The following is a 14961-nucleotide window of genomic DNA, read 5'->3' on the forward strand; positions in this document are numbered from 1 at the left end:
CTTCCATATCATCATCACTATTATCACCAAATATTTCATCTATTTCGTCTTCTATTTGGCTATTTAATTGTGGTAGTCCGGTATTTCTTCTTTCGGCATTGACCCAATCTCGAAACAACACCGATATTTCCAAACTATCCTTTGCTAATGAATATCGATGATCTCCAATCATAAATCTCGCCGCACTAAAGGCTTGCTCTGAAGCGACCGATGATGCTTGAATCGCTAGCACATCTCGAACAATCCTAGCAAGGGTCGGAAATTGATTTTCACGATTCTTCCACCATACTAATATTGGAGCTTGAAGTTGTCCTTCTTCATGCCTAATCTTTTCCCGTGCCTGATTGAAATATAAATCAAAATCATTATTAGTAGATGATTCAAGCTCAAGATAATCATCCATCCAATCATCCGTATCATCGCTTCTAGGTTTACAAGATGGAGGTTCAACTATTGGAATATTTTTTTCCATAGATTTATATGTATTATATAACTCTCTAGCTTTTATATATATGCTACTTTTACAATCTTCAACACTAGGAGTTTCATCATCTTTAATTTCTAAATTTGCATAAATCTTTTCAACCATTCTTTCAACACCTTTTAATTTGTAATTTGGGTTGAAAGTAGTAGTAGTCAAATAGATTTGAGGAATAGGGAAAAAATATTTTTTGAATTTTTCAATCATAAAAGCAAGGGAATTTTCAAATCGATCTTTTCCTTTATATTTTGCAAATTCAGATGAAATAGCACAAATATTTACTAAAACAGAAGAAATAGTTGGATAATATTGACCAGAAGCAGCATTTGTTGCTTTATAAAAAACACTTAAAAATTCAATAAGTTCTTTTGTATTTTCCCAATCTTCATAGCCAATTCTCAAATTCGGGTCCGCATTATGAGCATTAAAAACTAATTGTACCGGCTCTTGATAAATATAAGCAACTTGAAGCATTTCAAATAAAGAATTCCATCTAGTGCATACTTCTTTTGGAACTTTTCTATATTCAAGTCCACATTCTTTACAACGATTTTTAAATTCTATAATTCTAGCTTTTATTTTAGCTTTAAAAATCCAATTACAAGCAAGTCTAATTTTTTCACAAGAAATTCCAAATTGAGAAACACCATCCTTTACTATCAAATTATACACATGTGCGGCACACTTAATATGAAAAGAATCATTATCAATTGGACAAAGTCTACATTTTAAATAATCAATTGCTTTCAAATTATTAGAAGCATTATCTAAAGTGACACTCATTATTTTATCACATATTCCATAAAATTGTAAAACAAGGCCTATTTTTGTTGCTATATAAGCACCGGTTTTAGTTTCTTCAACATATTTATATCCTAATATTCGTTTTTGCATGTTCCATTCATGGTCAATCCAATGGACAGTAATTGTAAAATAATCATTACCATTAGGACTACGTCCCATATCAGAAGTAATAGATAATCTACCATCATAATAAGCAAATAAACAACGAAGAAAATGACAATATTCTTTTTGATATTTAAAAAGATCACTTTTAATTGTACTTCTTGGAATACCTTCATAATCTGGGTTATACAATTCCCGAATATACTGAATAAAACCAGGATGTGAAGGAAATGAAAAAGGCAAACCACAAACAGCAACCATTTTAGCTAATTCTCTACGATCTTTTTCTTTACTATATGTGCGGTGTGTGCTTCGGCTAGCCGGGTTAGTCATATTTAATTCACTTTGAACCATATTAGAACCTCCAGCTCCCATAGAATTTTCAGGTTGAGGTATTCCATTTCTATTAGCCCTTTCTATATCATCTAGGCGAGCAAATTCTTTATTACACTTTCTCAAATGTGTTCTTAGTCGTCCCGTTCCCCCTTGTGTACCCGTAGTTACATGTTTCATGATCAATTTACATTTCGTGCAAGTAACAGTAGTTTTTTCCTCATTTTGTACCAAAAATTTCCATACTAAAGATCTTTTAACACGTACAACGGTCTTTGAAAAAGTAGGTAAAGAGGGGACTTCATCTTGTTCCGGTAATTCGGTAGCCGGACTAGTAGGGGTAGGGGTCTCATCATCTTCCTCATTTATTTCTACTTCCTCATCTAATTCTTCCTCAAATTTAGTAAAACATCTATTTAAAGTTACATGATCTACTTCATTTTCGGAATTAAATTCAATAGGTCGTGAGTCTCGTGTAAAAGAAGTTTCATCAACATGAGTATAATCATTAGTATTAATTCTAAATCTAGGAGGTGGCAAATTTTTAGAATTAGAACTACTTCCTCCTCCCCTATTATTTTTTCTTTCCGACATTGGTCTTTTACCACTATATTTTTCAAAATTCATGTTTAAGTTTAAAATAATTAATATTATGAAAACAAGCAAAGATAATATAACAAAAAAATAAAATAACTTAATTAATAAACAAATAAAAAATTAAAGTTGGAACGAATGTACCGAGCGTCTACGTAAAAGTAGACGTATAACCAAAGCCGGAATTGAGAGATGCCAATTGAAGCTTCCGATTTACTTCAAATAAATCTCCGAAATTCGAACTCCAAGTCAATATCACAAAATAATAATTATGAATTTATGAGAGATTGAAAATTAAGAGATTTTATAAGATATTAATGAAATAGTTTGTGAATTTGTGATTTAAATGAAAAATATGAGTATATTTATAGTGTTAAAGGGTAGAGAGGGGTGGGGGACTGTTTGGAGCCGTTTTGGGCCCCAGCCCAACGGCTAAAACGGCTCTTTAACGTTCAATTTTATTTTATTTTTTTAAAATAAAAAAAAATTAAATTGACCGGAACCGGTTCTTACCGAACCGGATCAACCGGATAAAAATACGGGTTCCGTTTCGGTACCGGTTCCGGTACCTATAAGACCGGTTCCTTACCGGTTCAACCGGTACCGGTCTTACCGGTACCGGAACCGGACCGGACCGGACAAAAATCGGTTCGTTTGCCAGCCTTAGTGGTGACTGATGGAGATGATTGCCGATAGTAACTATTGATTGTTACGTAATGGTGGTTAATGATAATGATTATAAATGGTGGCAAGTGAACCGTGATAAATAAACAATAAATGGCGTTTTCTTAATTGATTATAAAAATTGTCTATATCAAAAGAAAGAAAACATTAATAAACTAGAGGAAGGTTCTCGCATGCTAAGCATCTTTCACCTTCAATCCTAAAGTAGCGAGTCCGAGCCATTAAGGGAACAAGGAGATAAGTCGACACAGATCTGTTTTCACGCATCCAACTGGCATTGACTTAGGTATGTAATATTAATCCAAAACATTACAATATGACTACTTACCCTGTTGTAATATTTAACTGCTTCTTATTATTTTATTGATAAATACTAACATGGTGCTGCAAATTAAATTGTGGTATGGTTGTATATCAGTCACCCAACTGCCCATCATTAATATTACACCTACTCTTCTGATTTTACACACTCAACTAACATGGTGTTGGAAATTAATTAAAGTTAAATACACAAGAGTAGTACATTATTTGATATCTTGAGTTACATCTAAAAAATTTTTTTTGTTGTAATTCCTCTCCATATTGACTTGATGGCAGCTTATACTGCTGTAATTTCTCTTCTTCAAACTCTTGATCAACCAAATATTTCAGAACTCTTTCATGATCACAGTACTGAAATGTTCGATTCTCTTCGTGCTACAGCTGAATATTTTCAAGATGTTCTTGAAAACACTAGCAATGAGAAAATCAAATCTTTGGAGGAAGATATTAGAGTTGTTGTTAGTGAGGCAGAGGATGTTGTTGAAATGAAGATTTCTGAAATCATCAAAGAAGAAAGCTGGACATTTGGAATTTTACAACACCATGATATGCTACCAGTTGTTGAAAAAATGGATACCACAAAGAAACAAGTGATGGAGATTCTTTGTCATGATGCTGATCAAATTCTTGAATTAACCGGGGATTCCTTGATTGGCGCTTCTTCTATGAGTGATCCAATGCTGTCAGATCAGTTGGAAGATGATATTGTGCAGGGACTTGATGGTGACTTGGAGATAATAGATAAGAGATTGAGAGGACCAACGTCGGATCTAGACATTGTCACCATATCAGGTATGGGTGGCATTGGCAAAACAACACTCGCTAAAAAAACTTATGATCATCTTCCAATCAGGTATCACTTTGACATTTTTGTTGGGTTACAATATCTCAAGAATTTCAATATAGAAATGTATTGTTAGAAGCTTTACATTGCATTTCAAAGCAAAGAGTTATTGAGAACACAAAAGATTATGATAAGATGAATGACAGTGAGTTAGCTGATCTGGTGCAAAAGAGTCTAAAGGGTCCTAGATACCTTGTTGTTGTTGATGATATTTGGAGTAGGGATGTTTGGGATAGCATATCACAAATATTTCCTAATCGCAACAATGGGAGTCGAGTCTTATTGACTACTAGGGAAACTGATGTAGCAATATATGCAAATACTAGTAGCCCTCATAAGATGAACCTCTTGGATTTAGATAATAGTTGGAAGTTACTCCGTGATAAGGTGTTTGGACTAGAATACGATCATCCTCCTGAGTTGGAAGAAATTGGAAAAAAAATAGCAGAAAAATGTCAAGGACTTCCCTTAATAATTTCAGTGATTGCAGGGCATCTCTCTAAAACGGCCAAGACATTAAAAAGTTGGGAGTATGTTGCCAAAACCTTAAATGAAATCATTGCTAGCCATCCAAATAAATGCTTAGGAGTGCTCGGTTTGAGTTACCATCACTTGCCTAATCGACTCAAACCATGCTTTCTTTCTATGGGTAATTTCCCAGAGGATTTTCAAGTTGATACTTGGAGATTGATCCAATTATGGATCGCAGAAGGTTTCATAAGGGCACCTGCTGGAAGTCGTAAAAGCTTGGAGGAAGTGGCAAAATGTTATTTGGAGGATCTTATCAGCAGGAACTTGATAATGGCTTGAAAAAGGAGATTTAATGGTGAGGTTAAAGTATGCGGAATACATGATCTGCTGCGTGAGTTCTGTTTCATAGAAGCTGAAATGACTAAGTTTATGCATGTTGTGAGAACTCCATTTTCACCAACACAAAAGCCTAATGTTCGTCGTTTCAGTATTCAAAAGGCATTTTTAGATGAGTATGCTTATAAGCTATTACCTCCTGTTGCCAGATCTATGTACTACTTTTCTCTATTGAATCTACCTTTTGAACCCCGTATTAAGCTTCTCGGGATATTGCCCATCTACCGTCATGATCCTATAATACATGGATTTTTCTCTCGTTTCAACCTTCTCAGGGTATTGGCCATCTTCAATACAAATGTCAGGTTCGAGTCATTTCCAGTTGTGATTACAAAGTTATTTCATTTGAGATATCTCCAAATTCGATGTTTTGGCAATATTCCTGAATCAATCTCAGAGCTTCAGAATTTGCAAACTCTAATTTGTGATGGTCATTCTTTAGATATAACTTTACCTGAGAAGATATGGATGATGAAGAATTTGAGGTATATACGTTTAGGGGGAGCCAGTTATTTACCAAGTCCTAGAATAGATAACAAGATGCCAAATCTAGAGGAATTATTCAGTATTTGTTACTCTAGTTGTACAAATGAAGTCTTTTCTAGCATTCCCAATCTAAAGAGATTGACCATTCGTCTACCTTTGAGTGTCGGAGACAATATTCCCTCTCAGCTCATCGATATGTCCAGCTTGAGAAAACTCGAGTCAATCAAGTTTAACTGGTTACTTCCTTTCAAAAACCCCATCAACATATTTGCTTTTACAACATCACTTAGGACGTTGTCTTTAACTGATTGTGCTAATTTTATTTGGAAAGACATATCATCAACTTTTATCATGTTACCAAATCTTGAAGAGCTCAAACTTAAAAGTTGTCGAGCCGAAGATGATGTATGGAGATTGAGTGATAAAGACATTTTCAAAAGCTTGAAGTTGTTGTTACTGAAATACCCAAATCTTAAGTGTTGGGAAGCTAGCAGTGATAACTTCCCAAATCTAAAACGTCTCGTTCTCATGAATTGCAACAACCTGCAAGAAATTCCAACAGATTTTGGGGAAATTTGTACTTTACAATCGATTGAGTTACATAATTGCAGCACTTCTGCTGATGAGTCTGCCATAAATATTGTACAAGAACAAGAGGAAATGGGAAATAATATCCTTAAGGTCTACATCAGCCACGGTAAGTTTTAAATGATAAATAAACCAAGAATAAGATTCCTTATTAGTTTAGGATTTGTTATCCTCTTGACCAACAAGTTTATAAATGTCAGGTACAATGGTGAACTTTCTGGTGGACAATGTATTGCACCTATTAAGTGAAAATGTGTTGTTAATAAAAGCCGGAGATGTCGAATTCAGTAATTTATTGAAAGAAGTGCGATGTCTCAAACAGTTCGTTGACGTTGCATGGAAATACCACAGCGAAAGCAAGCAATGGGATGAATTGGTGAGAGATATTCAACTAACATTATTTAAAGCGGAAGATGCAATTGATGAATTTGTGATTCAATCGAAGCTGAATCGAGAAAAGAATAAAATTGGAAGAGTTTTTGATAAAGTGAGTCATATCAGTAATGTTAGGGCTCTGGTAGCTGAGATCAAAGAGATTCATTATAAGGCGACAAATTTTCGACAAAACAATTAACAAGCTTTTCAGTTTGTGTGTAAATGTTGTAATTATTTTAAGTAAAAAATCGATGATGGATGAAGAAAAATAATTTAGTTATGGACATCTCAATTAGGAGTGTACAAGTCAAATCGAAGAAAAATAAAATCCACTTGTGGATATGTAGATATATTATTTTAAATTTGGGCTTGTCATTCTTTTAAAATATTTTATTTTGTATATAGTTTGATTGCAACCTTTAATCTTATAAATATAACATATAGAAAATATTTTGTATTCATATGAATTTGTAATTCTTTTAGGAAATTCCTAATCATTTAACGTTTTAAGTTCTAGCCTATCACACATGTAAGTAAAAATATATTTGATCTTTTTTTCAATCACTACATAATTATAAGAAAATTGAAAAATCGAAAGAACCGACTAAAATCAAAATTGAAGAAACCGATTTTATATAGATTTGATTTGGTTTATAGATTTAATAAACCGACATAATTGGTTATTTATTTTTTAGTAAAAAATTAAACCGAATCAAACCTATGTACACCCTTAATCTCAATGGTGCCCCTCACATTAGATTTTAGAGAAATATATATAGCAAAAATTTAAATTCATTTGATCAACGTCATTTAAAAATTATCAATATTAATAATATTTATCAGATATTCATTTTAAACTTAATGTGATATTTTTCCATAACACATATATAGCTTATTTAAAATCATTTAACTAACACTACTTTACAAAATGAGGAAACTAAACATATGCCCTATCAAAGTAAATTAACTATATACATTTATATCTTTACATTTATGCCCCTTAACTAATTAAAATAAATATTTCTTTTTCTTGTAGCTTTAGTTATTTAGCTCCTTTTTAATTCTTTTATTTTTTATTTTTCTACTTCTTCTTTTTTCTTATTATGTTTCTTTGTTCATTTAATTTTTTTAAAATTATTTATTCTTTATTTTGTTACACCATAGTTTAATTTATACTCAATGTTTATTTCATATACTTTTTTTCCCTTTTCCTCATTTATTTCTTTAGTTTTTCTCTTCTTTTTTTTTTTTTGTCATGTATTTTTGTTCATTTGTTTTTTATACAAAATAATTTATTCTATATTTTCTTTTTACACTATAATCTTATTCATATTCAATTTTTATTTTATATACCCATTTTCTTCTTTTTATATTTTTATTATTTTCTCATATAGTTTTTTATTCGTTTATTTTCTCTAAAAACAATTTCTGCTTTTATTTTTCTCTTTTTTCCCCTTTTCTCTTTTATTGGTTCCTTATATTTTTTCATTTTTATTGTATTTTCTCTTTATTTTTTAATTTCGTTATTTTATCTTACTTTCCTTTTCTTTTCCCCCCTTTTTTTTTATTATTTCATTATTCTTTATTATTTTTATTATTTATTTTTTGTCAAATCATAATATTTTTTATTTTTTTACCACAATTTAATTTGGTCATTCAATATTCTATATTTTTCTCATTTCATTTAATTTTCTTTTCGTTTTTTTTTTCATTTGTTCTAGTTTGTAATGATACTGTCACAGTATATCTATGTACTTTCATGGTAAATTTTGATGCACGATTCAATACTTTAGTGAGACCTCCATGATATCACCGCAACATAACTAGAAAATTTTACACAAATCTCATAGTAGTAAGAGTTAAGTACATCATATCTCTACTCTTTTCCAAATTATAAAAATTCCTTAAATTTGGTGGAATCCGAATACATCCCAAAACGATCCGATACATCTATATACTATATACTGACATCTAATATGATAAAATAAGTTGTATATTTAGGTAATTTTTCCATATATCTATATACTAACATGGTATCATTGAGATTTGTTTCAGTCTGTAATGATAACACCACAATATATCTATATACTGTAATAGTATCATTAATGTATACTTGAATCCTTCTGTGCCACCTTTATGGTATCATCATATACTAATATGGTCTCATGAAGGATTGTTTCATATAATCAGTAACAATCTTCAGATCATGTATGATATCATCACAATATGTGAATATTCTATTGTGGTAACACTAATATCTCCTTCATTCATTCACAATACTACTCATTCATTAAAGTTTCATACATTCATTCATGTACAACCAACTCATTCCTCAAATGATACCAGCACATTATATATATAATGACATTGTATCATTTACTAATGATTTGGAGTACTTTTAGATTATCCAGTACATGGCCTTAGATATATAGGAGAGTGTGGAGATATTGATTAAGGTAGAAGCTTAGTAGATATATGTAGTGGAGTGTTAAAATTACTTTTTGTGGGCTCATGTTGGTTATTTGTCTATCGTTGTTCTAGTTGTATTCTTATAGTTCTTGCTTTTGATTTCTATCATTATCTATTTATTGCGTCTCAGTTACTGCACTAATTTTGATGTTCTTATTCCGTACTAGCAGGCTTGCCCTGCTTATATTGTTAGCTATTATGTTTTCTTCTTCTTTATATATATTTGGATTTCTAGCACTTGAGTTGAGGCCTTTTGAAAACAATCGTTCTACACTCTACCCTCTCTTGGCAAACAAATTAACAATGATTTACCAGACTTAAACAGAAATTTAAGTGTTGAGAAAAACACCACTTTTTTCAGTTATGAATTGTCATCTTACTAAGATGAAACAATTCCACCTACCTCTATTTCCCTCTCTCCATTTATCTTAAATCCAAATAATGTAACTAAAAACATACTATAAAGAGATAAAGAGATGAAAATAAAGTTAATTGTCTAATTAAAAAAACTATTTACATCATAAGATCATATTGTAGTTGTATCTAGGCCTTGTTCTCTCTGGTGATAAACCTTGTTGATCCATAGACTTCCTCTTATAATTATTATTATTATTATTGCCTTGAGATTGTTGTAAAATTTGTTCTGTTTTTGGTTCAATTTCTTGTGATTCTTGATTTTCCTTTGTGACAATTTTCTGAGGTTTATGAAAGCTTTTGCATTTGGTTTTCATCATATGGGGTTTAAGCTTATTGACATCAGCTAGTCTTACTGGTTTCAAGATAAAATCTTCTGCCCCTTCTTCTAAGCATCTGATGAATCAATAAGAAAATTAGTACTTTTTATTGTTTATCCAATAATCTTCAAGAAAAGATGAAAAAAATTGCTGTTTGTTCTTACCTACTTATTCTTGAAGGAACATTCACAGATGACATTATGACTACTGGAATATTTTTCAAAGATGGAGATTCCTGTCACACACACAAAAAGAAAATGTAACACTTACCAATTAGATAATATAGAAGTATTGAAAACAGTTTGAACTTGACGTGAATTATTAGTTTCATCCTCATACTACTGATAATCTTAAAAATACTTCTCTACTTGACTAATTCAACTTAAATACCTCTGATCTGTCAGATGGCATAACAAATAGTCTCAAACTCTTGTAGAAGTGTGGGACTCTTAATAAAAAATCGAGAGAAGTGTTGAAAACATCTCTAAACTTGGCGAGAATTTAGGGGTGTATTTCACTCATGTGACAAAATCATGGATGTATTTAAGTTCCGTTAACCAAATAAATGAGTGTTTTTAAGACTATCAATAATTCGGGAACAAAACTAATAATACACACTAAGAGCCTGTTTGGATTGACTTAAACAAGTAGTTTTTAAGTCAAAAATAAAAAAGTCATACTGAAATGTCTTTTTAAGTCAAAAAATTAAAAGTAGGGAGACCTGCTTTTGATTTTTGACTTGATTTAAGTCATTTAAACTTATTTTTAGTCATTTTTCATTTCTTTAACTTATTTTAAGTTATTTTTGATTTATTTTAAGTTATTTTTATATTTGTCAAACACTTTCAAAAGTAAAAAACTAACTTAAAAATAGGTTTGACCAACTTTTAAACCAATCCAAACACCATCTAAATTTAGAGGTGTTATTAATACTTCTCTCGTTAGATAAATTGATGGGCCAAAGAAATAGTTGGTTAAAAAAAGATCAAATAAAGGGAAGACAAACAACCATAGGCTGAACATGATGTCAAAATTGAAAGGTGAGAATTTTAAGGCATAAATTCACCCTTGAAAGTCAGTTCCCCGCTTAAACTATTATGACGATCTATTACACATCTTTACTACTAAAAATTAAAAAAGAAAAACGTGCTTGGTAGTAAATAAAGTAAAACAAAATACTCTTTCTGCTACCACCCTACCCCCACCCTCCACTCCCACCCCACGCCTCTTCTTCTTCTCCACCAGGCAAACTTCTTTATTTTTTTTCATCATTTTTTCATACTCAATTTACATCCACCCCACTATACCTCCACCAGAATCCTCTCCCCTCACCCCTCATCATATCCTATTTTAATGCTTATTCAATTTCACCATTTTCATTATATTTGATTTTTCTATTTGGCTTTGTTGGTGGTTGATAAAATTGATGATTAAGTTTTAAAAATAAAATACAATCATGGATTTATTGGTGAGGGGTGGCAAAGAAGCGGGAATTGAAGGTGGTGGAGAAGAAAAATCGATATTGACAATGGTGGTAATGATATTTGGTGGTGGGTTTGTACCTTTTGATGGTGATAATGTAATTTTGGTGATGAGTTTATTTATGGGTGTCAAATTTTGTGGTGGATCTTTATAATTTTTGTGGGGATAATAGTGATAGTATGACTTCGATGGTGGATTTGATCGTAGGTTGTGAAATTTGTGGTGACTGTTTTGATTTTCATGGTGAAATATATAGATTTGGTAGTAATTGACGACAATGATAGTGATTTCATGGTGGTGTTCATTGAAGAAGAAACTATTGAATGACTTGGAGAATTTTAGTCAAATTTGACATGGCATTTGATGTGACAATGACATGACATTGATGTGGTGCAAGTGTGATACACCTCCCATTGTGAGAATGGTGCTACATGTCTCATGGGTAAAATTCAGTATTTAGTAGCATATGTCTGTAATAGATAATCATATCAATTTAAATGGATAATTGATTTTTCGGGACAAATTCGAAGATAAGTTTTTGCCTTTTCCCGATAAAAGAACATTAAGAAAAATGAAAAACCTCTTGTTGCGAGGAAAAAGACAACATGTAGTATTTGCATAATGTCACAAACAATTTGATGTTCTATACTATTTTCCAAGAAAGAAACTATATAATGTAGAATGAAGAAATTATACGCTCCCGATTCTTATTTACATGTCGTCTTTATTAAAAATAAATATTTCATATTAATTGTCATTTCACAAAATCAATGTATAAATAACACTATTCTTCCTATTTTACCCTTGAAGTATTCATTTGATCAACATAGAAAAACTAAGTAATTAATTCTTGTTCATTGATCAAATTAATTAATCAAAATAAATTAATTCATATTCACTACTTGAAAACTTAATTTTGAGAGAACATTAAATAAGAATACAATAGTAAACTTACCTAATTTCTTAAGGAACATAAAATTTAAAACAGTGATAATTAAATAGGAATATAAGGAATACTTACTAAAGTAGGTAAAAAAGAATACCTTAATTTTCTTGAGCAAATCATAGCCTGTCATTCCAGGCATACAATAATCTGTGATAATAAGATTTACTTCCACTTGCTGCAAATTCTAGACAAGAAGAAAAAGATTAATCTTTCATGGAAAACAATTGGAATCCAAGAAAAAACAAAGAAGATAAAACTTTAACATGATTCCAAAAATGAAAATTTTCTTAAAAAAATAAAATAGACTCAAATAAGTCATCAAATTTTGAGAAAAATATCATTTATGTCATCCGTTAAAAATGTAGTTCATCAATGCCATTTCTATTATTTTTCTCGAACAAAAATAGCATAGATGAGTCAAACTTTTAAGTTTTAACATATAACATAAATGAGTCTTTTCTCGATGTCAGATAACATATTTGAGCCTTTTCCATAAAAAAAAAAAACACAAACAAACCAATACAAGATAGTCATGGAAATTAAATGAATTACCTGTTTGGCATTAGGAGAAACACAAGGGGGATTGGGATTTTGGTTATGTTCTTGTAACCCCAAAAATTCTAAAGCTTTGCTTCCAGAATCCACACTAGTAACTATCACAATTCACAAATAAAAAAGATAGTAAAAAAAAAATGTTATCTTTAAAGAGTCTCTCATCTATTGAAAAATTGATTACCTTGACAAGAAGAGATTTTAAAGAGCCTCTCAATGAGCTTCCTATCTATTAAGCTATCATCAACAGCCAAAACATGAAATTCTGACATTCCCATTGAGTAAGTTTTTTTTTTAGAAGAATAAAGATTGAATTTTTAACTTAATTTGTTAGTGGTTGGCGTTGCTTCTTTTTTGGAAATGAAATAACAAGATTTGAAAAAAAAGAAAAGATTATACAAATTTAAGAAATGGGGATTGGCTACTTATATAATAAAGGATTTGAAGATGATTCTTGAAAGCTAATTTCATTTATTAAAAAGTAATTTATAGAAGGAGAAATGTATTTTACCTACACATACATAACTTACATATTTATGTGTATTTGAAAGTAGGAAAAACTACCATTGAGATTTGGCAAGAAAAGTGAAGGTTCCTTGATGTTTGTTTGTTTAGTTTTTTTTTTGTGTGTGGGAGGAAGAGGGGGGGGGGGGTCCGGCAAAATCCTCAAAAGAAATAAAGAAAAACATAAAATCATCATTGAAGTTGTTTCAAATTTTTAAAAATATACCTTAATTTTGTAGGGATCTATTACCCACAAAAATGTGGAATAATAAAACACCCACAAAAATAAAATATCTTTTTAAAAATTCAAGATAACTTTCGTCTTTTCTCAAAGTGATACAAGTGATGCAAGCATTGATGCCTTGATTCATGGTGTGAAATCATGTGCACTTACCATATCTTTGTGCATAAAAAAGGGGGCATTTTTTCTAAAGATTTGCTTCCCATGGCCTTTCTATGTCTACCTCATCTACGCATGCCAATTGTGACAAATTTCATGTGAATTTAAGATTAAAATTTCATGTAATTTTATACTTATCGACGAATATATAATTCATTTTAGTTATTGAAATTATAATTATATATTTAATACTCATGCTTCCTTCAGTAAGCTAATTGAAGGTAAAAGACATTTATAGTATACATAACAATTCCCTGCCTCCTCTTCCTCTTCCTCTCCCTCCCCCTCACCTCTATCGTATTCAACTGGGGAAACACCATTACGATTTCCTTCTCCATTTTCTTTAAATTTGTTGGATATTGTGATCATATTTACTGGAAAAAATAGAGACTCATACAATGACTACTCTGTTTCTTCTTCCATTTTTTTTCTTATTGAAAAATATATCTAACAAATCAGATTTAAAATAAAAAAACGAATCACCTCTCCTTCCTCCTTTCTCTGTGTATTGCTTAGATGATTATGTAGTCAATGATTTCATTGGTATCTAAAAAATTATAGGTGGTTCATGTATTGATTAATTTTTATATATATGTAATTTGCTATTTTCAACTTTTAGAAAAATTAGATCTGAAAAATAAAATCGTTGAATTAAAAGGGTTGGAAGGTGACGACGACAATGGTGACCGGACGGAATGGCATTTTGAAATCAAGAATTTCCATCGATAAGTTAAGTCATTTGAATTGTGAATCTTTCTCTACTGGTCATCAATAAGTTAAATCATTTGATTGCTCAGAGATAAGTTGATGTCTCCACTCCATAGACATGAGATGAATAAGTTGTTCATCATTAGTTTTGTAGTTGCTTCCACTGCAACTTCCTTTTTCCTTTATTTCTTCTTTTTTTTTTCCTCAAAAGGCCACATGTGCGTCACTGATTTGTCAATTTGCCAGGTCAGCGCAAGTATATTACACACATTTATATCTTTTAGCTGATTGTCAAAAAAGTGTTCAAAAGGTTCAAATTCGAATAAGTAGAGGTGTTCAATAGGTACTAGTCCTAGTTAAAGTGTCTAAGTGAATTATGCGGACAACTTTAAGGGGCTACGTATGACTTCCTAGCAATTCTAATATCTTTATTAATAGATTTTAATGATATTTCTAATATAAAAATATGATTTAAGCAAAAGATAATAAATTTCGCTGAACATATACTCAATATTACAGTTGCCCTGACTCGATTATTCATGTTCTCTCTATATATATTAACCTACTTGCTCCCCATTTTTAATGATATATTTCTATACAAATGTTCTCAATCTTTAAGAACATAAGTTCTTAAAAAGTTCTTTTTTTAAATTTTATTCCCAATCAAATTATGCTTTGTCTTTTATT

At 30.9% G+C, this 14961-nt stretch overlaps 3 protein-coding genes across 4 annotated transcripts; 2 read left to right on the plus strand and 1 right to left on the minus strand.

Moving 5' to 3' along the window:
- The first annotated feature begins 3588 nt into the window (after positions 1-3588).
- On the plus strand, positions 3589-4973 carry LOC107063228 (putative late blight resistance protein homolog R1A-10). The gene is made up of 2 exons (XM_015314824.1): positions 3589-4172; positions 4226-4973. Exons 1-2 carry the CDS (start codon positions 3589-3591, stop codon positions 4971-4973), a joined length of 1332 nt encoding a protein of 443 aa, XP_015170310.1.
- A 58-nt stretch (positions 4974-5031) lies between these two features.
- Positions 5032-6837, plus strand: LOC107063191 (putative late blight resistance protein homolog R1C-3). The gene is made up of 2 exons (XM_015314744.1): positions 5032-6213; positions 6305-6837. The coding sequence occupies exons 1-2, from the start codon at positions 5052-5054 to the stop codon at positions 6676-6678; spliced, it is 1536 nt and encodes a 511-aa protein (XP_015170230.1). The 5' UTR covers positions 5032-5051; the 3' UTR covers positions 6679-6837.
- A 2435-nt stretch (positions 6838-9272) lies between these two features.
- Positions 9273-13227, minus strand: LOC102588738 (two-component response regulator ORR9-like). Of its 2 annotated transcripts, none has more exons than XM_015314747.1 (5): positions 12847-13227; positions 12663-12763; positions 12208-12285; positions 9847-9917; positions 9273-9758 (listed from the first exon to the last, which is right to left on the minus strand). In XM_015314747.1, exons 1-5 carry the CDS (start codon positions 12938-12940, stop codon positions 9467-9469), a joined length of 636 nt encoding a protein of 211 aa, XP_015170233.1. In that variant the 5' UTR covers positions 12941-13227; the 3' UTR covers positions 9273-9466. The 2 variants fall into 2 exon arrangements, with proteins under 2 accessions (XP_015170233.1, XP_015170232.1); XM_015314746.1 differs by having other exon boundaries at positions 12208-12294.
- Positions 13228-14961: the final 1734 nt, after the last annotated feature.

The sequence above is a fragment of the Solanum tuberosum genome, unplaced genomic scaffold (genome assembly GCF_000226075.1).
Source record: "Solanum tuberosum cultivar DM 1-3 516 R44 unplaced genomic scaffold, SolTub_3.0 scf00016, whole genome shotgun sequence".
Taxonomy (NCBI): Eukaryota; Viridiplantae; Streptophyta; class Magnoliopsida; order Solanales; family Solanaceae; genus Solanum; species Solanum tuberosum.